The sequence below is a fragment of the Acomys russatus genome, chromosome 12, assembly GCF_903995435.1.
Source record: "Acomys russatus chromosome 12, mAcoRus1.1, whole genome shotgun sequence".
Classification (NCBI taxonomy): Eukaryota; Metazoa; Chordata; class Mammalia; order Rodentia; family Muridae; genus Acomys; species Acomys russatus.
The window spans coordinates 56,124,785-56,151,356 of NC_067148.1; the positions used below are offsets into that span (position 1 = coordinate 56,124,785).

At 47.7% G+C, this 26,572-nt stretch overlaps 1 protein-coding gene across 1 annotated transcript in view; it reads left to right on the forward strand.

Annotated features, from left to right (window-relative positions):
* Lama1 (laminin subunit alpha 1) overlaps positions 1–26,572 on the forward strand; it is a 123,387-nt gene that overhangs the window by 65,986 nt on the left and 30,829 nt on the right. Inside the window, exons 18-37 of the mRNA XM_051154463.1 lie at positions 96–182; positions 953–1,164; positions 3,161–3,267; positions 3,541–3,721; positions 4,442–4,578; positions 5,422–5,658; positions 6,574–6,717; positions 7,679–7,858; positions 8,681–8,866; positions 9,385–9,512; positions 11,036–11,156; positions 12,436–12,573; positions 14,326–14,447; positions 15,857–15,943; positions 16,201–16,394; positions 17,417–17,559; positions 20,355–20,444; positions 21,401–21,512; positions 22,326–22,488; positions 26,186–26,396. Coding sequence (XP_051010420.1) covers positions 96–182; positions 953–1,164; positions 3,161–3,267; positions 3,541–3,721; positions 4,442–4,578; positions 5,422–5,658; positions 6,574–6,717; positions 7,679–7,858; positions 8,681–8,866; positions 9,385–9,512; positions 11,036–11,156; positions 12,436–12,573; positions 14,326–14,447; positions 15,857–15,943; positions 16,201–16,394; positions 17,417–17,559; positions 20,355–20,444; positions 21,401–21,512; positions 22,326–22,488; positions 26,186–26,396 — 2,980 coding nt within the window. The remainder of the gene's footprint in view (positions 1–95; positions 183–952; positions 1,165–3,160; positions 3,268–3,540; positions 3,722–4,441; positions 4,579–5,421; positions 5,659–6,573; positions 6,718–7,678; positions 7,859–8,680; positions 8,867–9,384; positions 9,513–11,035; positions 11,157–12,435; positions 12,574–14,325; positions 14,448–15,856; positions 15,944–16,200; positions 16,395–17,416; positions 17,560–20,354; positions 20,445–21,400; positions 21,513–22,325; positions 22,489–26,185; positions 26,397–26,572) is intronic.

Consider the following 26,572-nt stretch of genomic DNA (forward strand, 5'->3'; position numbering starts at 1 on the left):
GAGCAGTCGTTAATACAGACATAATAACCATTTTTTATATTTAGAAACAAGTAGCATCCACTGGAAAATCACATTCATTTCAAATGTTTTGACAGTTTCAGCCCTACCTGTCACCTCACTGATGGAGAGAAAGTGGTCTGTGACCAGTGTGCCCCGGGATACGCAGGAGCCTGGTGTGAGAGGTACTTTGTGGCGCCCCAACCCCCACTTTCACAAAGCAACATTAGCATTATTTCTAAAAATCCAGTATAAATTCTATATCTTCTTCTTAAATATCTACAAATCTTCAGTGTTAATTGACACACAACAATTGTCTATGCCCTGTAGATATGGTGTGACAGTTCAAAGTATGCATATAATGTGCAGCGATGGACACTTAAAATATGTAGTTAAGTGTGGTCTTGGCATCTTGAGGCATTACCTAAGATCATGGAAAAAGCAGGATGCACACTGAGAGAGCAGGGTTCCACCTCCAAGAGCTCATCAGTGTTCACACCAAAGCCATCAGGAGAGGGCAGCAGGGAGTCGGCCAGTCGGTCGTTATGGTCTTTGCATGTCTGAGTATTCAGTTGTTTGGACAATAGTGAAGGCTTTGGGTGGTCTGGTTGAGAGTCTTCTTCTGGCACCCAGAAGCCAGTCTTGTCTTTTCCCGCGATTAAGCCTTGGTGCCTGCCCCTGGTTCAGCCTGTCAAGAGCTGGGTAGGGGCCAGAGTGGCCAGGAGTAAGTCATGGTGGCACATCCTCTGGATTTATGCGCAGTTTGGATCTGCTCCCATCTCACAAGAGGCGTGGAAGATTTGTGACCATCTGGAGGGAGGGTCACCTCTTTTCCATTGAAAATCTAAGGGAAGCAGCCAGTCTGATTTATTGGCCTCCCAGGGTGTCCCTGGCTCTCCGGGCAATACCTTGAGCAGTCCTATTCACTAGATCCCGCTTTCCATCCTGGATACAGATGTGCAGACGGTTACTATGGAAACCCAACAGTGCCCGGGGGGACCTGTGTACCATGTAACTGCAGCGGCAATGTTGATCCTCTGGAGGCTGCCCACTGTGACACTGTCACAGGGGAATGCCTGAAGTGCTTGTGGAACACAGACGGTGCCCATTGTGAGAGGTGTGCAGACGGCTTCTATGGAGATGCTGTGACTGCCAAAAATTGCCAAGGTGAGCACTTGAGCAGTTCTGTATCGCCATGTGAATTCTTAGCGTTTTTCGAAAGGGCTTAGCCCATGGAGACCCTACCTTGAATGTGTCTTGTATACTGATGATGGCTCTCCTGTAGATCAGACATAGTCAGTACTCTACAGTAGCCTAATAGCGTTTATCCCTGAAGGTCAGAGGTCTAGAAAATGCATACTCTCTATTGTCATGGATGAGGCTTTCTCTCTGAAGCATGGTGGTGGCACATCCCAGTGCTCTGCTCATGACTTGCTGTGTTCTCCAAAGGAGCCTCGAAATTAGGGATGGTGTAGAGCCACCCATTGAGACAGTTGGTTTCCCGTGCCTGAGAGGGTCACGCTTTGCGCCTAATATTAAAGCTCTCAGTGTTTGCCTCTTTGCATAGTTAAGAGAAAGCTTTATTGCTTGAGAGTTTTAAACATACGCACAATGTACTTTGATCAAATTCACCCCCCACTCCCTCCCCTCGGCTCCCGTTGTCCTCTCCAGCTCCGTTGTCCTCTCCAGCTCCTCCCATCTCCTTACCACTTCTCCCTCCTAGCTTCGCGTGCTCTGTTTTTAAACCCTCTGAGTCCATTTAGTGCTGTTGCTGTGTGGGTAGAATTGGAGCAGCACAAAGGGGCTGCATCTCTGAAGAAAACTCTCTGGTAGCCATCAGCCGCCGACAGCTCCTCAGCTTCACAGGTCCCTTCCCTGGCTCACGCTGCCATTTCTGCTGTCTCCATCTTGCACAGTACTTGTTTCTGCACAGTCTTAAGGAAGGGATGCATGAATAATAATGCCACTTTTTGATAATTCCAGACAAGTGTTAGTCTTTATATTACAGCATAGAGATAAGCTGGTGCCACTTGTTCAGAAAAATAGTAAGTTTGTAGGCAGATGAAAACAATCATGGCTTTGGCCCAGCAACCCAAACTTCAGCGACATGGGTGCTTAACTTAAAATACAGGGTATGAGTGAGTTGTCTATGGGCCAAACTCTGAAGAAAGATCAAATAAGGTGAGCACTAAAATCTGCACACTGAATTTAGGACTTAGGATGTCACAGAGACTTTGAGAAGTGATGCATTAGCGTGCAAGACTCCCAGGAGGACAGGAAATAATAATTGAGGTTGATAGACATACTAAGGGAGAGAGAGGGGCCTGGAAATGGAGGGATGTTAAAGAGGTTTGCCTTCCGAATGAAGCAGTAGGGGGAGGAAGGAGGGGAGGGAGGAGGGAGAGGAGGGAGGAGGGAGGGGAGGGAGGAGGGATGAGGAGAGGGGAGGGAGGGGGGGAGGAGGGAGGGGGAGGGGGGGGAGGGAGGAGGGAGGGGAGGGGAGGGAGGAGGGAGGGGGAGGGAAGAGGGAGGGATGAGGAGGGAGAGGAGGGAGGAAGGAGGGAGGGAGGAGGGGAGGGAGGAAGGAGGGAGGGGGATAGGAGGAGGCGGAGGGCGGAAGAGGGAGGGAGGGAGGAGGGAGGGGAGGAAGGAGGGAGGGGAGGGAGGAGGAAGAGGAGGGGAGGGAAGAAGGGGGAGAGCTCAGCTGGAGCTTACCTATCTATGTGTGGAGAGCGGACAGACTGTGTGCTGGGAGTTAGGAGTCCTGTTTAGGGCCAAGCTATGGGGTGAAAGAGCCGCAGGGAGTAGGGCAACAGGACTGCGTTCCTCAGGATCTCAGGCAAAGCTATGGCTGCACATATACCAAGGAAAAACCGAAGGCTGGAAAGAAGCCAGGTTCTTAGGTAGGCAGGGTGGGCTTAGCCAAGAAGATGTCCCCAAGTCCTCTCTCAGGCTCTCAAGTCTTCAGGGTCCAGGGCCAAGCCCCCTACTGCTGGGTTGCTTAACAAACTGACTCATTGTCTGTGAGGTGTGTTAGCTCTGTGATGATGGGTGTGTTGAATGTTTAAGCTTTTTCCTTAGGGATAAAAGGGTTTTAGTCTAATCATAGTAAAAGAAAAAAAAAATGAATGAGTAAAGCATTTATGTGTCTTGTGTATCCTAGCTTGTAACTGCCATGAAAATGGTTCCCTTTCTGCCATCTGCCATCTGGAGACCGGGCTGTGTGACTGCAAACCTCAGGTGACAGGACAGCAGTGCAACCAGTGCCTGGTAAGATGCTTGCAGGCCATTGCATGCTGGCCAGTGTTAACAACTGACAGGTAGCCTGGGTCCTCAGTCTCTTGAATTCATGTGTAAAAAGTTCACTCCCTGGGCTTGGCCAGTCCGTGCCATGCTGGGCCTCCCCAGCTACAGGGCATGCATGCTGTGTGCTCAGGAGCAGGCGTGTGCTGCAATTCTATCGAACATCTTGGCGTGTGACTTGGAGGGCATTGCAGTGTGTTTATAGGCCACACTAACCCATGATTCTTTCTCATGACGCAGTCTGGCTACTACGGGTTGGACACAGGGCTTGGCTGTGTGCCCTGTAACTGCAGTGTGGAGGGCTCCACTTCAGACAACTGCACAGAGGAAGGCCAGTGTCACTGTATACCAGGCGTAGCTGGAAGAAAATGTGACAGGTGTTTGCATGGTTTCTATGCGTACCGGGACGGCGGCTGCACACGTAAGCGCTTGAGTTCTTTGTGCATTCCCTGTCACCTTCCTTGGTGTCAGAATAACTTCTGTTAACTTTCCTTACATTTCTCTTGGCATTACAGTGGGACCCCACCCTGTTTTCTGTCTCTTATCCCTTTTAGGGTATGAGCATGTGCTTTGGTCGTGGCTCCCCACCTACTTGCTGTGTGTATGAGCTTAGCTTTAGTTTTTTGAGACCCTAATTGCCCAGCAGCTTTTGTAAGGATTGAGGGTCACATCTAACTCAATGACATTAAAGCAGTGGTTCTCAGCCTTGCCAACGCTGCAACCCTTTAGTACCATCCCTCATGTTGTGGTGACCCCTCAACCATAAAATTATTTGTCCTTGCTACTTCATAACTGTGCTTTTGCTTCTCTGTTATGAATCACAGTATAAACATCCGATATGTGGGATATGATATGTAATTCCTGTGAGAAGGTGGTTCAATCCATCCTCCCCCCCCCCCACCAGAGGGGTCACAACCCACAGGTTGAGAGCCACTGCATTAAAACTATTTGTTCTTCTGGACGGCAGGCATCTCTGTCCCACTCTGGTGACCTCTCAGACCTGGGTGGGGGGCGGAGCTACCTCCAGCGTATGTGAAGAGGCCTCAGAGATCTCTCAATAGTGGTTCTGATAATAACTGTGCTCTTTGCCCCTCCTGAATCTCACCAACCATCTAAATCTGTGATGCTTCTTTTGTTTTAGCTTGCGACTGTGCTCATACTCAGAATAACTGTGACCCTGACTCTGGAGAGTGCCTCTGCCCTCCTCATACCCGGGGTCTGAAATGTAAGGAGTGTGAGGAGCAGCACTGGGGCCTTGACCCAGAGCAGGGGTGCCAGGTGGGTGCTGCCACCATGCTGGCATGAGCGTTTCCTCCCTGCAACAAGCTTCCTTTTATCCTTGGTCTTAGGCAGTCAAATATCGCCATAGTTTATACTGAAAACCTGTACAGCTTGGAACGCCAGCGGTGCACCTGTAGTCCCAGCCACTTAGGAGGCCACGTCAGGGGGATTAGATTGTTTGAGCCTCATTCTAGGCTAGCTTGACAAGCTAAGGAGATCCCACCTTTAAGGAAATAAGCAGGTGAATGTGCAAATAATAAGCTCAGGAATGCTGCAGAAGAATTAGCATCTGTCACATTCCTTATTTTGGGTTTCCTTCGAGAACTTGGCTATGAAATTGATATAAATGTGTCTCTATCATCTATCTGCAGATATAGATATCTGCCTTTAAGTGTGTTTTAGGCTAGTTTGTATTCTACTTTCCAATGCTGTTGTAAGTAGTTTCATTAGAGGTTCAGGCTGAATCTGAGAGCTCTAGTTTTCTGTAAATAATTTTCTTTGCTTAGGATTAGGAATAGTTTGGGCTTTAAAGGAGTGGGGCCATTACGTGGCCTCTAAAATACTTTTGCTGAGTTGCTAGCACAGCTAGATTCAATCTGAGCTCACAGTTTGACCCACTGTATATGTGTCACGGATGAACACACATGCCCTGCCAATCAGCCCTTCCCTTTGCTTTCTGGCAGAAGGGCTCCATGTGTGAACAGAAGAAAGCCAACTCTCTGTGTTTCTGCCCTACAGTGTTTTTATGGTGTCTGAGTCTGTGTACTTTCTGAGGATGTAAGTTCTGCTCTTGTATTAGTTTTTTTTTTTTTTTTACAACCCCCTCCCCTCCTCTTTCAGGCTTGCAACTGCAGCGTTGCAGGTTCCACAGGTCCCCAGTGTGATGTCCTCTCTGGCCAGTGCCACTGCAAAGAAGGGTTTGCTGGCCAGAGCTGCCACCAGTGCGCCTTGGGTTACAGAAGTTTTCCTGACTGCGTCCCCTGTGACTGCGACTTGAGGGGGACGCTGCCAGACACCTGTGACCTGGAACAGGGTGTCTGCAGTTGCACGAAGAACAGCGGCACCTGCTCCTGCAAGGTACTTGTAGGCTCCCAAGCCTCAGTTTCCTTCCTGTGGCCTCCTCCTTCCCACCCCTGGGCTTCTGACTATTTGCATAGATTCTCATGATCAGAAGCATGGTTCGAAACCCTTCCTCGGACACCTCCACTCGTTGGTCACTGACTTCAGTCTCTGTGTTCTCTCCTGGAATGGTGGAAGACTCTTGGGACAGAATTTTACCCCTTCTGAAGACAGCCTTCTCACAGGCATCCGTGGGCTGAGCATTCTTGAAGAGATAAAGCAGCTAACAGGATTTTGGGGGTTTTAGGGGTTTTTATAGCTGTGCTCTTGGACAGGTGATTAGTATATATATGTGCCAAATAAAGGGAAGTTATGCACAGTGCTTTCCTATGAGGTCAGAGCTTAATGTCACCTTGAATTCATACGTGTCCATAGGTTTTCCCAGCATGCTTTGTTGCCAGGTCATTGCCACTTTCTCTAGTCCTCTCTGCGAGGAGGATGGATGAGGTGGTAACCTGAAGCTGGTGTGCTGGTGTGGGGCTACAGGCGATGAAGTAAAGAGGAGGCACATTTTGTGTCTTCCCATACCTCTTAACAGCAGTCCTAGCTCCAGTCAGTCAGAGTGGCCAGGACCTGGCTGGCCTTCACCTAGCCTGGGGCTCTATCCAGATGCCCTCAGGGTCACCTAGGGACCCTCGGAGACTCACATTAGTGAGTATGTGTTCGCAGCCTCTTTCACCATAGTTTTGCTCCGCAGTCATACTTGGGGAAGCTCTGCCTGTCTGAGAGAACTGTCCGTAGAGGTGTGGCCACAGGAGACCAAGCTTAGCAATGCTTGTGGATCAATGTGTTTTATTATTTTTGTCTCTACATGTACATAAACTCACATCTCTTCTCTTTCAGGCATTAATTTGTCCATTTTCTCGCCTTTAGGAGAATGTCCTGGGACTCCAGTGCAGCGAGTGCCGAGCCAGCACCTTTGCCTTGCGGGCGGACAACCCCCTCGGCTGCAGCCCCTGCTTCTGCTTTGGCCTGTCCCAGCTCTGCTCGGAGTTGGAGGGTTATGTGAGGGTTCCGGTAAGTGACACGCACATAGTTGGAAGCGTTGTAGCCCTCTCGTCTTCGGGAGTTAGGTGGGCATTGGGAGAGATATCAGAAATTTGAGGATAGCGATTCGCTTGCTACTTGAGTCAGGATCCTCTGACCACTTCTGTCATCTAGTGACACAAGCAGAGCTGAAGGCTTTCTGTGCCCACCTTCAACTGATCCATGGAAGGCTTTTCTTGGAAAGAAGAGACAACTATAGTAACTCCAAAGTATACTTTTTGTCATTGACGCTCCAGGGTTGCAGTAGCTTGAACCCAGTCAGTCACAGTGGCTCTGGTCATCCTGATCCACATGTGCAATCTAAAAAAAAGAAAATTTACTCTCTGGTGTTAAAATGAAAAATTTCATCTGGAAACCACTGGGGAATCTTACAGATCAAATCTGGTGTGTGTGTGTGTGTGTGTGTGTGTGTGTATCTGTATGTATCTCTGTGTGTGTGTGTCTGTGTATCTGTATGTATCTGTGTCTGTGTGTGTGCCTGTGTTTATATCTGTGGGTCTGTATCTATGTCTGTGTGTGTGTGTGTGTGCCCATGTTTCTGTGTTTATGCCTATGTGTCTGTATCTCTCTGTGTGTGTGTGTGTGTGCGCGCGCGCGCGCGCGCGCGCGCGTGCGCTGGGTTGCACATATGCAGAAGTGAAAGGAGAACGTTGATATTCCCACTGGATTACTCTCCACTGTATCCCCTAGAGCCTGGGACTTTCACTGAACTTGGGGCTGGTTAGCAGCCCTCAAGCCACAGCAATCTCCTGTCTCTGTAACTGCCTAGCACTGGGGTTACGGATCCACATGCAGCCACACTGGCTGTTTTACATGAGTGTTGGGGATTCCATCGTGGGGCCTCACGTGTACACAGCAAGCACTGCTACCCACTGAGTTACGGGTACTTAACTCTTCACATGAAGCATGCCTCTCTCCTTTCCATGTCTAGATTACTCTGGCTTCCGATCAGCCCCTCCTGCGTGTGGTTTCGCAGAGCAACCTCAAGGGCACACTTGAAGGTGTGCATTTCCAGGCTCCAGACACCTTGCTGGATGCAGAGGCTGTCCGCCAGCATGTCCACGCAGAGCCGTTTTACTGGCGGCTACCAAAGCACTTCGAGGGAGACCAGGTGAGCTCACCAGCCCAGCCCGTTCCTCTTCCCCGAGAGAAAGTCTGAGTCCCGCTCCTGCCCATGGTTAAAGGACTTGGCTATGCAATCGATCTTCCGAGCCAAGGTGGAGACATTCTGCGCTTACAAAAATCATTGCAAAGGCTCGGATCTTCAAATGGTTTAATTTTTAAAGCTTTTCCAGTTTCATCAGTTCACGTTATTGTGTTCGCCTTTCTAAAGCAATAATTGAGCAAGTCTATACTGTAATTACTAGCAGCAGCTAAATGTAACCCTCAGTGCTAGCTCTGACCCAGGAGCCCTTCCTGAAACAGCATGTGAAAGGGAGATAGCAGCCTTTGAGTGCACTTTCCTGTAAGTCACTCTGATCTTTATATTATTCTGGGTTTTCTGAGGTAGGTTTCAGTGTGTTGGTCCAAGCTAGTCTTAAAACTTACATCCTCCCATCTCAGTGTCCTGAGTGCAGGATAATTGATGTACACCCCCACTCAGGCTCACTTAGATCTTTAAGTTTCAGAAATCTATCCAAGTGTCCCTATAGATAAAAGATGATTTTAATTCAAAGGAGACTGAAAGTGATTAGAATCCTTGCCTCGCTGGTTTTTTCTGATTCTGCCTTTGGTGGGATCGCTGGGAGAACGTTAGTCAGTCTCAGACCATCAATAAGCAGAGTTAGAAAGAATCAGATTCCAGAGGACATATTCCCAATTGTCCAGGTGACGTATTCACAATTGGATACAGTGTAATGTGTAGGACCTTTTCATAACATGTCTTTAAACTCAGGCTGCATCAGAGAAATAACACAAGTTTGTTGTTTGTTAGCTCCTGGCCTATGGTGGGAAACTGCAGTACAGTGTGGCTTTCTACTCCACCCTCGGCACTGGCACATCCAATTATGAGCCTCAAGTTCTCATCAAAGGAGGTCGGGCCAGGAAGCATGTGATTTACATGGATGCCCCGGCGCCAGAGAATGGAGTGAGACAGGATTACAAAGTGGGAATGAAAGAGGTGATGTGTGCTTGCTCCACATACGTTCCTCACGAATGCTTTGCCGTCAGGGTTACAAAAGTCCAGGAGGGCCCTGGGACCCACCCTCCAGTGGGCTTACCAAGAGTTCTAAGAGTGACCCGTATTCCATGGCCTCATGACAGGCACACTACAGTAGTTGTCCCTTATCCACAGCTTTGTTCTTTATAGTGTTGGATATGCAGGTTTAACTGAGGTTCAGATATATTAATGGGAAATTCCAGAAGCAATTCCTAAGCCTTAAATTGTTTACTGTTTCTAGTCACATGACGAAACTGTACATCTTTCTGCTCTGCCCTGCCCAGGATGCATCTCATCTCTTTATCTTGCGTATCCTACTTGTGTGTGCCAACTGCCTATTAGGTTATAGCTGACCTTGGTCACCCAGCGCAGGGTTGATGTCTGAAGCTGCCCATGAAAAAGCTGTGCTCTCTTTTTAAGGCTCTATGTCTGTGAGGATTTGAACTGTGAACTTAAGCAGACACATTTCTCATCCACAGGAGTTCTGGAAATATTTTAACTCTGTGTCTGAAAACCATGTCACGCACTCGGACTTTATGTCTGTTCTTAGTAATGTTGAGTACATCCTTATCAAGGCATCGTATGGCCAAGGACTACAGCAAAGCAGGTACTTGAGAGCCTTCCCAACCGCTGTGACCCCAAACCGTGAAATTACCTTGGTTGCTACTTCATAACTGTAAATCTGCCACTGTTACGAATTCTAAATACCTGATATGCAGGGTACCTGCTATGCAACCCTCAAAGGAGTCTCCACCCACGGGCTGAGGACCGCTGTTCTAGAGCTTTGAATATCTTCATTATTTGGTGTAGAAGTGGAATATCTGTCCCCCCACTCCAATTACCTGCATCTTCATTAACAGATATAGCTCTGTTCCTTATTTAAACCCTGTTAAATATTAATAGCTTGTTAGTCAGCTTTTTGTTGCTATGACAAAACACAGGAGGGAAACAGTTGAACTGGAGGAAAGGTGCATTTTGGTTCTATATTAGTTGATTTTCTGTTGCTGTGATAAATACTCTGACCCAAAGCAACTTACAGAGGAAAAGGTTTATTTTGACTCAGGATTTCTGAGAGTGAGCTGTCCACACTGGCAGGGAAGGCACAGCAGCAAGAGGTTGGGGCAGAAAGCCGAAACACCACACCTTAACCATGCAGGAGGTGCCAAGTGGACTAGAAGTAGAGCGAGGCTGTCAGCCCTCAAAATCCACCCCCAGGGATGCACTCCCTCCACTGAGGTCCTACCTCTTTTTTTTTTAATTAATTTATTTATTTAGTATGTATACAGTCTTCTGCCTGCATGAACACCTGCAAGCCAGAAGAAAGCATCATATCACATTATAGATGATTGTGAGCCACCATGTGGTTGCTGGGAATTGAACTCAGGACCTTTGGAAGAGCAGGTGGTGCTCTTAACCTCTGAGCCCTCTCTTCAGCTGAGGTCCTACCTCTTAAAGATTCTACACCCTCCCCAAACAGCTCCACCAACAGGGAACCGTGTTCAGATACACAAGCCTGTAGGGGACACTTCTCATCCAGATCCCAAGATGGCTGCAGTTCAAGAGGTTTGAGGCAGTGCTCAGCTGGCCCTGTCAGACTCAAGCTGTTTAGTCTCATAGCAGCCAGGAAGTAGAGAGCAGGGGAGCTGGGGGCTAGGAACAAAATGTCCCCGTCAAAGGCAGGCCTTCAGATGGGGACTTTGTTATGGACACCTGATATTTGTAGAACATTCCACTAAGACTGTCACAGTGTAATTATGGAATGGAGTGTGTTAAGTAATTTAAATTTTTTTTTTTTTTTTTTTTTTTTTTTTTTTTTTTTTTTTTGCTAACTATGACTAAAGGTGTATCCACCTTGTCATCTACTAGCCCATGAGAAAATCTATACAGTGCTGGACAGAACAGTCCCGGCACAATCTTCAACGTGTTCAGCCTTGGACATGCTAGCTGTGGCCTTTTTTCTGCAGTCACACCCTCCTGCATGCTGACATGCTTTGCAGTAGTGAGCAGAGCTTTCCCTGGACAGGCCTCCGGTTCAACGCAGGTGTAATTGTTGGACCTTGTGCGATGTTTCCAGAAGCCTCTCGATTGTTAACGCCCCCTCTCCCACTTCTCTTCACAATGCTGCCTCAGAATTGCCAATATCTCCATGGAGGTTGGCAGGAAGGCTGCTGAGCTGCCGTCTGAGGGAGACGCGGCGTCCTTGTTAGAGCTCTGCGTCTGCCCGCCTGGCACCGCTGGATTCTCCTGTCAGGTAGGGAGCTTTTGGTCCACGTCTGTCCTGGCTTCCAGCTGAAATATGCTCATTCATAGCAATCTTGCACAGGACATGAACACACAGGTGTCACTTCTTACTGCTCTTTGAATTGAAAAGAAATGTTAATTTTTGTTTAAATTCAGATTTATTGCCGCCACCAACTTTTAAGTGTAGAAGTTAGCAGCGACTTGTGGCACACAACTGTTCTTTAGGACGTAATGTTCTCTTAGCAAACTGAAACTGCATGTATTCAGCAACTCCTCACACGAGGCCTTCCACCTGTGAGGCCCACCACCCGCTCATCTCTCTCTGACCCTCACCACCCGAGTCCCCAGATGAGTGGAGTTCTGCAGTGTTTCCATTTTTGTCACTACCTTTTTCACTTAGCACAATGCCTTCGGCCCTTTCCTCATGTTGAACACTCTCTGTCCTTTTTAAGGACAAATAATATTCTGTCAATTACACGTGTTCATTGCTCAGCTATTCGTTTTCTGTAGGGCCTTCTTTGGGTTGCTTCTGTGGAAACTTCTATAAGGAGGGGAGTGTAACTGTCTCTTCCAGCTCCTTTGCTTCATGTCCTTCTTCTGAGTCCATCAGAAGTACACTTGTTAGCCACTTGCAGTTTTGGAGGACTCTGCCCACGGTCTTCTTCTGGACCGGCTGGGCACAGGCAGTTCAGCCCTTCACATCTCCAGCACTAGCTCTGCTTTGTCGCTCTGGCCGGAGGCATGGGATTTGAGGAGAGCTGGGGTTTTCACTGTTGGTGGTAGTGTTTTGAGACACTGTTTCACTCTGCAGTCTAGTCTACCTCTGAGCTCGGCGGTGGTGGTGCACACCTTTAATCCCAGCACTCAGGAGGCAGAAGCAGGCAAATCTTGTGAGGTCAAGGCTAGCCTGGTCTACAGAGGGAGCCCAGGACAGCCAGAGCTCTGTTACACAGAGAAACCCTGTCTCAAAACAAAACAAAACAAACAAAAAACAAAAAACCCCACAAACCACCAAAACAAAACAAAAAAGAAACTCACTCTGTAGTCTAGGCTCGACTGAAACTCAGAGGAGTCCTTCTGCCTCAGTTTCTCCACAGCTGTGATTATGGATACAAGGCACCATGCTCACTCAGCTCTTGGTGTGGATTTGATCTGCATTTCCGCCTTATAGTGCTGTTGCCCTTCTCATGTGCTGGTCAGCCCTCTGTTGTCACTGGAGAAAAGAATATTCACCCTGTGCCCACATTTTAACCAGTGTCCACTTTCTTGTCCCTTCGGCATCCCTTTAGGACTGTGCTCCTGGGTACCACAGAGGGAAGCTTCTGGAAAGTGGTGGCAGGGGACCCCGCCCTCTGCTGGCTCCTTGTGTGCCCTGCAGTTGCAACAACCACAGTGATGTCTGTGACCCTGAAACTGGGCAGTGTCTGGTATGTTTGCTTGTGTGGGGTCTGACCTAAGTGTGCAAGGTTGTCAGTGTGACTTGAAGAAGGAGGCCAGGGACCAGGCAGGCCCTCCAGGAGGTCCTTGCCACATACTGGCTCCTGCCCTCTCTGCTCAGAAGGTGCCTCCTCCCCTCTCACCACCGGCCACTGGGAAACCAGCCAGTGTTGTTTCTTCATCTTCCTCAGCAGCTGATGCCTCCCCAACTTTTGTCATCACTAGCCGGGTCATTTCTCTGCCACTCTGTGGGGTAGCTCATTCTCCTGAATGACGGCCACCAGGAAGCCAGCATCCACTGTCCGTGAGGGGAAGTGCTTCATGCTGGACTTGACAGTCGCAGTGCAGCACTTGGGCTGTTTCCATCCTGTCTCCCCAGCTAGTACATGGCTCTTGTCTGCATCCTGCTTTGTTAGTGAAACAAGTATTCATGACAGTCCATTTCTGAAGAGGTTGCAATGCTCCCTGTGAAGGGAGACCCAGTTGAGAGGTCAGATGGACTCTTAATAAAACCTATCTTTATCAGGTGAAATAAGAATAAAATTTTAAAACAATAACATTCAAAATTCTTTCTAGTTGCAAAGAGTAAAATGTAGTAATATACATATAAAAGAGTATACATGTAGATATTTTAAAATAGTTATTTGTGATGATTTCTTGCTCTGTCTTTTCTCAATGCCATGGGCAGAAGGCAGAGAGCACTCGTGGCAGCCTGCTCAGGGACTCCTGGCTTTGATGGTGACAGCCTGCTCAGGGACTCCCCGCTTTGCTGCCTCTCCAGCTCAGCTACATCATAGGCAGTGCTCTGTGCACAGGAGCAGAGCAAATACTGGGGGACTGAACAGCACAGATTGTAAATGGAATTGGTGCTGAAAACTGCTTGCACTTTGAGCTTACACATACATTTTTATACTCCTTTTAAAGAGAGATCTGTGGTCCAACTAATGGCACACAGCTTTAACTGATGTTTATTTGGTTGTTGCAAGCATCTATTGGCGGCGCTCTCTGACCACAGGTTCCCTCGCTCTGCGCTTTGCTTCCTAAGTCACCTCAACTCCCTACGTGTGAATACTGAGCCCTGGAATAGTTACTTTTCTGTCGCTGTGATGAGACAAAGGGGGAGAGTTGAGTTTGAGTTCTGGTTGAAGAGGGAGAGTCCGTGTGGCCAGGAAGTCCTGGCAGCAGGCGAGCAGAACAGGAAGCCGAGAGATCACATGTCAGCTGTACACAGGAAGCAGGGAGCTAACTGGAAGTGGGGCGAGGCTATAAGCCCTCCCAGGCCACCCCCAGTGACTTGCCTCCTCCAGCGAGACCCCATATTCTGTAGCTTCTCCTCACATGGTGTGCCACCGGCTGGGACCAAGCACCCGAACGCTTAAGATTTTATTCATTTAAACCGCATTAAGCCCTGACTGGCACGTGGCCGCACCACTGGGCCTCCATCTACGTTAGATCTGCCCTGTGAGTCCTGACTGCTTTTGGGCCCTGAGTCTGTCTTCCTCCTGTAGAATGTATTAGCAGTTTCTAGGCTGCATAGCATGACACAGTCTTACGGTGAATAAAGGCTGCAGATCTGGAAAGGCCTCCAGGGTTTATGAAGTATGAAGAAAGATGCCCCATCGTCCTTGAGAACTAAAGAGCAGCTGGCCGACATGAAGCGTGGTGGGTTATATTGATGTTAGTGAGAACCGTGCCTGACTGCTTCCGTTGCTCATCTCTTCCTTTGAAATGTGGAACTTCAGAACTGCAGTGACCACACGGCTGGTGACCACTGTGAGCTGTGCGCCCCTGGCTACTATGGGAAGGTGACTGGCTTGGCTGGAGACTGTACCCCGTGCACCTGTCCTCAGAGACCCCCTTTCAGGTGAGCTTGTGCTGGGGCAGCAGGGCACAGCAGCTCCATTCACCATGGCGGAGGCTGCTTCCATGCCGAGCCTCGCTTTCCTGGGTCTCTGTTACTGTTGCTTCTGTGTGTGCGGGGGGTTGGGGGGTGGGGGTATGGGAGGGGTTGGGGGGGTGGATAAACGCGTGTGTGACAGGAAGGTGAGCATTCTCAGGGGTGTTTGAACAGAATCTTTACAAAAGGAAAGCGTCATGTTGGTCTTGAGGATTAGAATGGAACCATTAAAAATAGTCTGTGGGGATTTTTTTTTTTTAAAAGAATAATTTTAGCTCTCGGCTATGTAGTCCAGTTCATATTCAATGTAACGGAATAGGGGTTGTGTATGCGTGTGCTTAGAAAGGAACATGCAAGCACTGAGAAAAGATAATGCGGCATATAACTGTCAGTTAATAGCTTGTTTGGTGGCCGTGGCACCGCCAATGCTATTGAATAGGTAACATGGCACCATTCTGAAAAAAATATATATGTATATTCCAGTGGCTATGTGCACCCAGAGAAGTGTGTTCATGGATGTTTCACCGCCCACTTTGCATATTTGTACACTTCTTGGCTATTTCTTCCACCAAAAAAAAAAAAAAAAAAGGGGGTTAATTATTCCCCAAATGCTTAGTAATGATCTATGAGGCACGAAAATGAACAAATTTGAAAGGCCTCAGGCCGCTTGGTTTTTATTTTTAATATATTTGTGTTTCCTTGAAGTCTGCCTCATTATTTAAGGAGAGGGGTGATTAGACGTGGTGCTGGGCGGGCAACTCACCCAGTGGACATTCAGCTGGGAACCACCCCTGAGATTTCCTGCTAGGTTTGGGTGAGATTTCAGCGCTTTGCAGTTACCTACTTCTGCCTCCAGGTGGCGCAGAGGGTGTGGCAAAAGAGGGACTAGCCAAAAGCTGCAGCTAGACAGTTGTATCAGTGCTGTCCACAGGTCACTTCCACGTCCTGCCAGAGCTCAGCTTCTCTGTGGCTTGTCCTCTCTGCTCATCGTCATAGCCTGTGGAGCTGTATGGACCAGCAACACCTGCATCGTCAATTCTGTCATTACCTGATAAACACGGCAACTCTGCCTCTCAGAATAAGACCCCCTTTGATTTGGAAAGCTTTCTTACATAGATAGTTGTAATCCTTGAGCCCAATTTACTTCACTCTCGCCCGACGCCATCTTGTCGTATCTTCAAACGCTGTGTGCATCCCTCACATTTCTTTTGTCCTGCAGATTTTAAGCACTAGCTTATCTAAATCACGCGCAGTGCGATCAATCACTCAGCATTTAGAACAGTGATGACAAATGAGGACTTTAAGAGAGACTTGAAGCTAATATCCGGAATTTTCTGGGGCAAAAAAAAAAAAAAAAAAAACCACATTTCTTTCAGCTTCAGCCCCACTTGCCACGTGGAAGGTGACAGCGATTTCCGGTGTGATGCCTGCATCCCTGGCTATGAAGGGCAGTACTGTGAGAGGTATGCAGCTGAGCAGCCACAAGTAATCAGACAGAGACATACACTCCTTTTATACCATATGGGGTATGGTTACAACAGCAGCCCGGGAGTCACTACAAATGTGTGTGTTTGTAAGGTGGGGGGAGCACGTTGCTACCCCATAGCAAGGTTCTGCATTCACTTGGCACGGAGGGCGAGTGCCTCCGGGCAGAGCTGGTGTATGCATTCCTGGTGGGTACAGACTGCCCGGTCTATGGTCGCTCTCTTCTCTTCCGTAGGTGCTCTGTGGGCTACCACGGCAACCCTCGAGCAGTGGGTGGCAGCTGCCAGCAGTGCGACTGTAGCCCCCAAGGTTCTGTCCACAGTGACTGTGACCGAGCATCTGGGCAGTGTGTTTGCAAGCCAGGCGCTACGGGGCTCCGCTGTGAGGAATGCCTGCCAAGACACATCCTGATGGAGAGCGACTGTGTTTGTAGGTGATTCTCCTGTGTGTGTCTAAAGTTGGGGTTTCCTCGATGAGGAAGGACCTGGCTATGGCACCCGCAGGGTCAGGAGGATACCACAAATCTCACTATGCCTTGCGTTGTATTGAGCGTATGTTGCATACTGAGCGTGTGTTGCTGTTGAACCTTTAGTTGTGTGTGAATAAGCCAAGGCTGCTGATTGTTGTACAGCACAGGCTGGCTTCAAGCATCACATTCGGCCTCAACTTCCTACCATGTACTGACTGGAACTACACCCAGAGAATAATTTCGGCTTCATAATTCAGCTGGATCAGCAGTTTCTTTGCGGAAACCAAGGATCAGTCAGCATGGAAGATGGAATATCCCTGTGGGGCTGTCATTCATATTGCTTGGGCCTCTTTAGTTCTGATGGATGTCTCTGCCGAGGGCAAGAGAAAGTCACCCTGGGATGTCTTCCTGGTGCGTCATGGCGGGGCAGGGTAACAGAGGAGGTGGTATCCCATGATACTCACTAGAAAAGGGTTTTACTTCTGTTTCTGTGTTTGTGATAAGCAAATGCAACCCCTTTGTGTTCTCCACTGTGCTCTGCGCTTGAGGAGAAAGTGCGGGAACACTCAGGCAGTGGAGACAGGGGACACCAGGAATTCTTGTAACCTGTCCCAGTTAAGATGAGTGACAGCACTCTAAAGATTCAAGTGGTATGAAGGACTGCATGACACCTAGGCCTCTTTCGGGGCTCTTCTGTTCCTGTCTTTGTGACCCTGAACACGTGACTTTGCCTCAATTGCCCTTTGGGAATTGCAGTTCCCTTATGGCTGGAGTGAGAATGAGATTTGTGTGGTCCATGGGGCTCTCATGTGTGTGTCTCTTTACAACACCATGGCTTGTGTGACTCAGGGACCTATGCCTTTACAGCACCGTGGCTTGTGTGGCTCAGGGACCCACGCCTTTACAGCACCGTGGCTTGTGTGGCTCCGGGGTCTGTGCCTGTTTGCATTAGCTTTTGTTTTCTCCCCATTTTCTCCTCAAGCTTGTGACGATGAATGTGTGGGTGCCTTGCTGAACGACTTGGATACTGTTGGTGATGCCATACTGTCTCTGAACCTCACCGGTGCTTTCCCTGCTCCATATGGAATTTTGTCAAATCTGGAAAATGCAACTAAATATTTCCAGGTAGGCGCTAGGGATATAAAGGTGGCAGATAGAAACCTTTCTCACGGAGAGAGAAGCAGTATGGGGGAAGGTCACTTGTCCCACATGGGTGGCCAGGGACAGTGACCTCATCCCACATCTCATTGGGGTCTCTGGGAAATTTCTTCACAGAGACCTCCTTGGACATTCTGCCCATAAACTTTGTCCCACGCTCTGGAATTAGGTGTCCTTTCTCTTTTCTCTTTGGCATACTTTTGGATATTTGAAAAGGCTGTCTAAATACAAATACTAAAAATAAACCTGAGCTGTATCTTTTTTTTTTTTCAAGGCAGGGTTTCTCTGTGTAGCCTTGACTGCCCTGGACTTGCTTTGTAGACCAGGCTGGCCTCAAACTCACAGTGATCTGTCTGCCTCTGCTTCCCAAGTGCTGGGATTAAAGGCATGCACCACCACTGCCTGGCTAATGGACCATATCTTCTTTAGTATTAATTTATGCCTAAGGTGAGCCATCTTCTGGTACATGTTGTTATTTTTAATTGGAGTTCCAAAACATTAAAAATAGTCTTCCTCCTTGGCTGAGTATTAAAATCTCCAAGGATCAGTTCTTGCTTTGTGTTTTATCAAAAAATCTGGTCAAAAAGAAAGGAAAGTTAAGCAAACTGACTCATAGACAGACCCTTCTCTGGGATGTTTATAATTGGAAAAAAATATTGCTGAATCATACCTTTTAACTCCACATTACAATTTAAAATAATCTTTCCACTGTGTCACGCAGTAAGATGGAGGATGGCCATTACTGAGTGCTATTTTATAGATAGAAGCTTTTCCTAGTGTGTGCTTGCTCACTCTCACAACACACTCACATGCTCACTCTCACACTCATACACACACATGTACACACTAATAAGTTCACACTTACACACTCACATGCTCACACACACTTACACACGCTCACATGCACATACTCACATGTATGTACTCACATGCTTATACCTACACACTCACATGTTTACACTCAGATACTCACATGCTCACACACACTTACACACACTCACATGCACATACTCACATGTATGTACTCACATGCTTATACCTACACACTCACATGTTTACACTCAGATACTCACATGCTCACACACACTTACACACGCTCACATGCACATACTCACATGTATGTACTTACATGCTTATACCTACACACTCACATGTTTACACTCAGATACTCACATGCTCACACACACTTACACACGCTCACATGCACATACTCACATGTATGTACTTACATGCTTATACCTACACACTCACATGTTTACACTCAGATACTCACATGCTCACACACACTTACACACGCTCACATGCACATACTCACATGTATGTACTCACATGCTTATACCTACACACTCACATGTTTACACTCAGATACTCACATGCTCACACACACTTACACACGCTCACGTGCACATACTCACATGTATGTACTCACATGCTTATACCTACACACTCACATGTTTACACTCAGATACTCACATGCTCACACACACTTACACACGCTCACATGCACATACTCACATGTATGTACTCACATGCTTATACCTACACACTCACATGTTTACACTCAGATACTCACATGCTCACACACACTTACACACGCTCACATGCACATACTCACATGTATGTACTCACATGCTTATACCTACACACTCACATGTTTACACTCAGATACTCACATGCTCACACACACTCACACACACTCACATGCACATACTCACACACTCACACGCTCACACACACTTACACACACTCACGTGCACATACTCACATGTATGTACTCACATGCTTATACCTACACACTCACATGTTTACACTCAGATACTCACATGCTCACACACACTCACATGCTCACATACACACACTCACACTGAGGAGGTACTGAGGAGGAGCTGATGAACTCTAGGAAATAGTTTTATAATAGTTCCTATCAAATAGCAAAGTGTCCTTTTAAAAGATGGGTGATTCTCCACTCATTAAGACAATTCTACTAACAAAAGGAAAAGATATTTGCATTTCTATTCCAGCCATGATATACATGATCAGTAAGCAATGTGCTCTGCCACTTAGGTCCCAGGGATATAACTGTATTTTGAACTTATTAAGGGAAGTGAACAGCTGGTCCACATTTTAACTAACCTTGAACGGTTTGTTCTAATTGACCCCCCCCCCCATTCACCCCTCACAGTGCTTTGTGCTCCCATCCAGTGCTCTCAGGAATGTGAACAGAATTGTTTCTGCTTTTAGCAAGAGAGTGAAATTGGGCAAGGTACATACGCACGTCCTAAACAGTAATGTAATGTCAGCACTACAAAACAAGTACAGACATGAGAGTGCCAGGATGAATTAAGCACTTAATTAGACATAATTTTACAGACCTTTTCTTCTTGAACACATTTTAATTTTAGCCTAGTAAGCACTTTCTCATGTATTGACAATTAAAGTTAATGTTTATAACTTTGAAACTCAAAAAAACCCCATATTTATTCTACAAATACCACCTGCCTCTGACTCTGCTTAATGGACCAGAGTTTGAATTTATGTCTGTGTGGGATCAATGCAAGAAGGTGGCAGGTGGGGCGATGTTGCTGTAGTCGAAGGTTGAACATGACTGAGCATGAGCCCTTTTGCGTTTAAGTAATTATTAAACGAAATTAGAACGTCTTTCTGTCAACCAAAAGGCGATTAGCCCACGATTCTCGGAAGAACGGAACACTTAAAATGTGACACGGTAAACAGTATAATAGCTCTTGTTTTGTCTTTCTTAGAGGTATTTCATAAAAGAAAATGCTAAGAAGATTCGGGCAGAAATCCAGCTTGAAGGTGTCTCAAAACAAACAGAAAATCTACAAAAGGAAGTAAGTTCTCTGCAAAAAATAACCCAGCTCTCACCGGCCTCTGGGCGCAGGCCTTGGGAGCCTTTGGGTCCCACCTGGCAGCTTTTGGCTGGAGCTTCTGATTGGCTGAGCTCCAGACGCCATGGCCTCCATCACCGCCGGGTTCTTAGCCTGTTTAGTCTGTGAGCTGCCCGGCTGCAGTGGGCAAAGTGTCCTGACTGATCACTGCAGCCACGCCCACGCGTGCTGAGGAAGAAAGGGGCCGTAGCCTGGCTGCTTGCCCTTCCTTTAACCTAAGTGGAACTGAGCTTTCTTCCTCCCCCTCGACTCAGTCTGTCATGGAGTTTGAGAGGAGCCCCAGGCCACTGCTGAAAGGTAGCGAGCTTCGTTCAGCTTCCTGGGCAGAGCGGGCAGTGTGTCCACTAAGGAGTCCTTCCTCTTCTCATTCAGTGACACGTGACTACAGTTCAGTCCTTTCACAATACGGTAGCATAGTGACTCTCAACCTGTGGGTCTCACAAGTCTTTCACAGGGGTCACCTAAGACCATTGGGAAACACAGATACTTACATGTTCACAGATACACAGTTCATAACAATAGCAAAGTTACAGCTATGAAGTAGTGACAAATAATTTAAGTTTTGCAATAATTTCACTACAACATGAGAAACTGTGTTAAAGGGTCGCAGCGTTAGGAAGGCTGAGGACCACCACAATACAGACAGTGGGAAGCGCCTTGCTTTGCTAGTCATTTAGACTGCTTATAAATGTAAGCCATCTTTCCTCTCGTGTCTAAAGTGAGTTCAGTATCCGTCTAGTCAAATGTGTGCCCAGAAATATTAGCCTTGGTTTGCACGACAGCGTGTATATTTATGTTCTAGATGTGTTTTGTCACTTTAAGGAGGCGGCAGGTAGAGCTCAGATAACTTGAGGAATATTGAACCGTACTAACCTGCTCCCTCCCTCACTGTCGGTCAGCTCACCAGAGTGTTAGCGAGCAGCCAGCAGGTGAACAAGGCAGTGGAAATGACCGTCAACAAGAGCCAAGCCCTGGCCAAGTTCGCTGAGCAGCTGCACGCAGACATCAAAGGTAGTGTGGGCGGGCTGTCCTCTGGGAACGTTGTGCTTATTTGATAGTAAGAGTCATGGTCACCTCCTGAAGTGTGTGCAGTGTTGGGCTGGGCTTCCTGGTGCCAAGGGCCTGGAAAGTGCCACAGCATGGGATCCTGCAATGTCCAGGTCACAGGCTTATGCTGACATGCTCTCCTTAGCACAATACGCATTTCCATTTTTATTTTCTGCACTGTGCCTGACACTTGGAACCTCCTTCTCTGCTCATACCAAGGCTAAGTGCTGTGTCCACGCCCACTTACCCACAAGGGAGCGAACAGCACTTGGGGCTTCTGTTTGATGCCATAAGGCACCACTGTTTTCGAGCAACTCTACCACTCCACAGTTGGGTTGCACACGCCTTCTAGCATGCTGCTTTCAGTTCCCTGACAAAGTACAGGGCATCGTGCCGGCGAGACTTTGTGGGGAATGTGCTAGAAAAGGGGCAGGATAGGAAGTGCCCAGTGAACGAGTGGTGTCAAGTAGAGACTGCTTCACGCAGGAAATATTTGCTGAGAGGTCTGTATCTGCCCAGGCACAAGGCAGCACGGTGGTGACACACTGAATGCAGAGCCAGTCCTTGTGGGTTTGTGTGTGTGGAAGGACACTAGCATTTAAAAAGCCAGGAGCTGCAAGTTAGGGGATGTCTAGAGAGTGCTTGGGTGCACAGGGTGCTTGGAAGTCCAACCTAATGTAGCTATTCAGAGCAGTTCTCACCAAAGAATGTTCTACACTCTCCACTGCCTCCTGTCTACCTTGAAGAGACTCATTCGGTAGCAAATCTTCTCTGTAGAAATCATGGAAAAGGTGGCATCGTTGAACAACACAGCGCTTGAAGATTTCCAGCCTCCTGTTTCTGCGCTGCAGGGCATGCATCAGAACATTTCCTCTCTTCTGGGACTTATAAAGAGAAGGGATTTTACAGAGCAGCACCAAAGTGCCACCCTGGAGCTCAAGTAAGTCCCGAGCACTGTCCAAACGCCACCGGTGAGAGCCAGGCATTTAGACCCTGGGGAGGGAAGTGGCGGTAAAAACGGTCCCTGGAAATTAGTACCACATGAGAAAAGAGAGGCCCAGCTCCCCAGGAAATGAGGAGACAGGTACATGCCCCTCCAAATATAGAAAGCGAAACAGTGAAGCCAAAACAACCATCTCTGGCACTGTGCAGTAAGCTTGGCGTTTCCCTGGGGCTCTAGAGTAATTTTATGTCCTATGAACTGAGGAGCCTGGGGAACTGCTACTTTAGGTCAAGGACAAGGTCATTTGTCAAGAAGAGAATAAAGTAGGCCATCCAGACCGTAAGCTCTGGGACAGACGGACACAGTCAGAATAGCTGAGCTTGGTCACGTATGCCCTGATGGAACCGCACAGGGTGAGGCCCCAGAGAACGCGTGCACGCAGAATCGGAGCTGGAGAGTCCCTTCCTGGCCCTCTGTTAGGGTTTTCACAGTTAGTAGCTGGCGCTGGCTTTCTGTCCCGCAGGGGGAGGCTGTTCTGATCACTCACTAAAGCTCTGTCCTTTCTGGTAATGTTTGAAGTGTTTGTAAACTTTGTTACTGTAAACTGTCGTGTGATGGACGTCTTCAGCAGGCATTGTCGGTTATTTTTCCATATTCCTATGTGTTTTAATATTAAATATTTATAGCATAAGTTCTCCTCTCCCTCCCCTCCCTCCTCCTCTGTCCTCCCCTCTTCCTACCCCCTCCCTACCCTCCTCCTCTTGCTCTCCTTTCCCTTCCTTTGCTTATCCTCTTCCTCTTCCTCTTTTTCCTTCTCCTTTGAGACAGGGTCTCTCACTCTGTGGCCCTGCTTGTGTAAACCTTCAACTTTCCCTGCCTCATCCTCCTGAAGCCAGGGAGTGCAGTGTGTACTCCCACAGGGAGATTAGGCCCCTCCTTCCTGCATTTCAGGGTGTTATCTCACCAGAGTGGACAGCAGGATCCAGGTTCTTTAGGCAAATCGCCTGCACTTTGAGGCTGCCTAATGCTCATTTTCAGGTCATTCCCACAAGAACGCTAATGTAAAGTCCTGTACACTTTCCCTGGCAGCGCACACATATGGGGCTTATACCTCCTTCTGTCTTTGAACACATTTCGTGACCTGTTGCTTTGATTAAGTAGAGCCTAAAAAGAAAGGCTTGTGGTGGTGGGATAGGGTTTGGAATAAAGTCCTGTGATTTAGAAAGTAGAATGTTGGTTCAGAGAGCCTGGAGAGAGCCCAGGAAAGCAGAACTAGATGCTATGAAGGCAGAAAGATGCTAGAGCATGTTACAAGGGCACAGGTGCCCATCTATGCCAGCAAGAGCGTTGGCCCCGCTGCCTGCTGCTTCCCCAGGTAGGGCAGGATCCGTGCCTATGAAGGAACTTATTAAAGATGCAGATTCCCAGACTGGCAGCCCTGGGACTTAGGGTCATTCTGTGCCCCGCCCCCCCACTTCTCATAATCACCCTGCAATGGCCAGTCCCTTGGACACTCAACAGAAAGGTTTGAGCCCCAGGTTCCTACATGGTGCCAGGAGTTGGAGATACCCAGAGAGACAGTAGAGCTGGTGCCCCCAGAACTTCTATACCACTTCGGAAACATTTATTTTAGAGTTTCTATCTGAAGCAAGGCAGAGAAGGCAGGGCCAGGCCCTCTGCCTACCCTGGCCCTGAGCTCCCACTGGCTGGGTCCTCTTTTTGTTTAGAATAAAGTTGTCAGTCAGTCTCTATGTTTCTGTCTTCTTTCTGTGATGAAGGGGACTCTTAAATAATAGGGGAGTTCAAAATGTATTTTCTAGCCTCTACTTTCTAGTTTCCATAAATGGAATCCATCCATAAATGGACATCATCCAATGTCATGGCCTATTTTTTGGAATTACCATCATATTACCAGTTATAATTATTATAAAATTCATGGTTGATGCTTGGGTCTGGGTAAACAGTTTTGACACATACACCTGCCATTTGCATGGTACGTTAGACCACTACCACCTTCAGGGGCTCACTGCAATTCCTAGGATTTGAAGTGAAATTGAATTTATAGCTAAGTTTGTTTAAGGATGTCCAGCCAGATAAGTGTATAGCCTGATAGGAAAAGGGATGGGAGGAGTCCGCCAGGATGCGTGGGAAGGAAGGCAGGAGAGGTTCCCTAGGACCTGTTTCTCCAGCAGAGAAGACACAGCGCAGGTGATATTTCTGCCCGGGGAAGCCGTTAGCAGCTCAGCATCTGTGGGGTTTGCTGGGGGCTGGGCATACATAGCACATCTGAATGCCAGATTTCACGCAGGAAAGCAGGTGCGTGTCCTAAATCACCTTGCTTGCACAGTTGAGCCACTTATCAGTTGGAGAAGTGCTGCGGCAGTACTTACAGCCTTGCCTACCAGCCTCTCTGAAGACAGCTGACTCCAGCTTGCCCTGTGAACTCCTCTCCGAACACTGCAGACCATCACCGGCAGCTGTAATGAACTGTTCTCCATGCTGGTGTCCCCAGGCCTATTCAAAGATAACTTCAGTACAGAAATGTGTTCTGTGACAGATAAGTGTGGGATCTGCCACATGTACTAGATGGGATAGTTGTTTCCTTCCGGCCTTCCCATCTCAGTACACTGTCATGCATGGAGAGTTTCCTGAAGACTGAGGGGTAGACCTAAGCGTACTGTTCTTGTGGAATCGGCAATCATGGGATTGCAAAGAGCAGCCATCTTTGAGAAACTGCTTATCCTGTGCAACTTTGCAAGAAGCTAAATATGGCGTTGTAGATCCAGTTCACATGATTGAGGCCACTGATAACATTTAGAAAGGAATAGAAAGTCTTCTGTGTCTTCTGCCAAGTAGAGTAACACATGCCTTTGATTATAGCACTAGGGAGGCAGAGCTTTGTCTACTTAGTGAGTTCTAGGCCAGCCAGGGCAACATAGTAAGAGCTCAAAAAATGAATATATAACAATAAGAATAACAATTCTTTTGATTTCCTAAAGTGTGTGTTTATTAATGATGCAAATTGTATCTTTTAAGCAATTTGAACTTCAAAGGTTTTATAAAAACTGTCTAATTGACATAAAAAAATACTTTATTCACCCTGCAAATAAGTTGCCCTTTCTTTCAGTTCCTTGCCCAGTGACAGACAGCAGTTGTCAGCTTTTACATAGAATATAGTTCCAGTTTTCCTAGTCCAGCTTCGATGAGGCCATTTATTTTAATTTCTTGACTAAAATGTGTAAGGTTGTGACTAAAGACACTTCGTTAACCAGGGAAACAGTCAGTCCTGCTGTAACCGTAGCTGTCTTAAAAATCCTGTTCCCAGTCAAGGGCTGGGGAGACGGCTCACTGGGGGGGAAGGTCAGCTGTGTGTCCTGGTCAGGATTACCATGGCTGTGATGAAACACTGTGACCAAAAGCAACTTGGGGAGCAAAGGGTTTATTTGGCTTATGTTTCCACATCACTGTCCATCACTGAAGGAAGTCAGGACAGGAACTCAAGCAGGGCAGGAACCTGGAGGCAGGAGCTGATGCAGAGGCCACGGAGGGGCCTGCTTACTGGCTTGTATGCATGGCTTGCTCAGCCTGCTTTTTTATAGAAGCTATGAACGTGTAAAAAAATCTCTCATTAAAATTTCAAGATCCAAGCTTTTATTTGTATTTCCTTCCTAAGCGACTCATTTCTATTTAACAGGGCCGCTGAAGACTTATTGTCACGAATTCAGAAGAAGTTCCAGAAGCCTTGGGAAAAGCTGAAAGCCTTAAAGGAAGAGGCCAGCAGCCTCCTTTCAAATCACACGGATGAACTGCAGGCTGCAGAGGAGCTCCTGAGGGAAGCAGAGACTAAGGCCCAGGAGAGCAGCCTCCTGGTGCTCCTTGCCAAGGCCAACTTGAAAGAATTCAGCGTGAGTCTCAGCAACTCAGCCCTTTTCCATTAGGAGGGTAACTGACTAGGGCCTGTTCGTAAATATCACCAAGTTTAGCTCCAGGCAGAGTTAAGCTGGCTGCTGGCTTCAGCAGGTGGCACTCCGGTCCAAAGTCAGGTGCTAATGTGCCGTCATGGGATAGCCTTAATTGATGA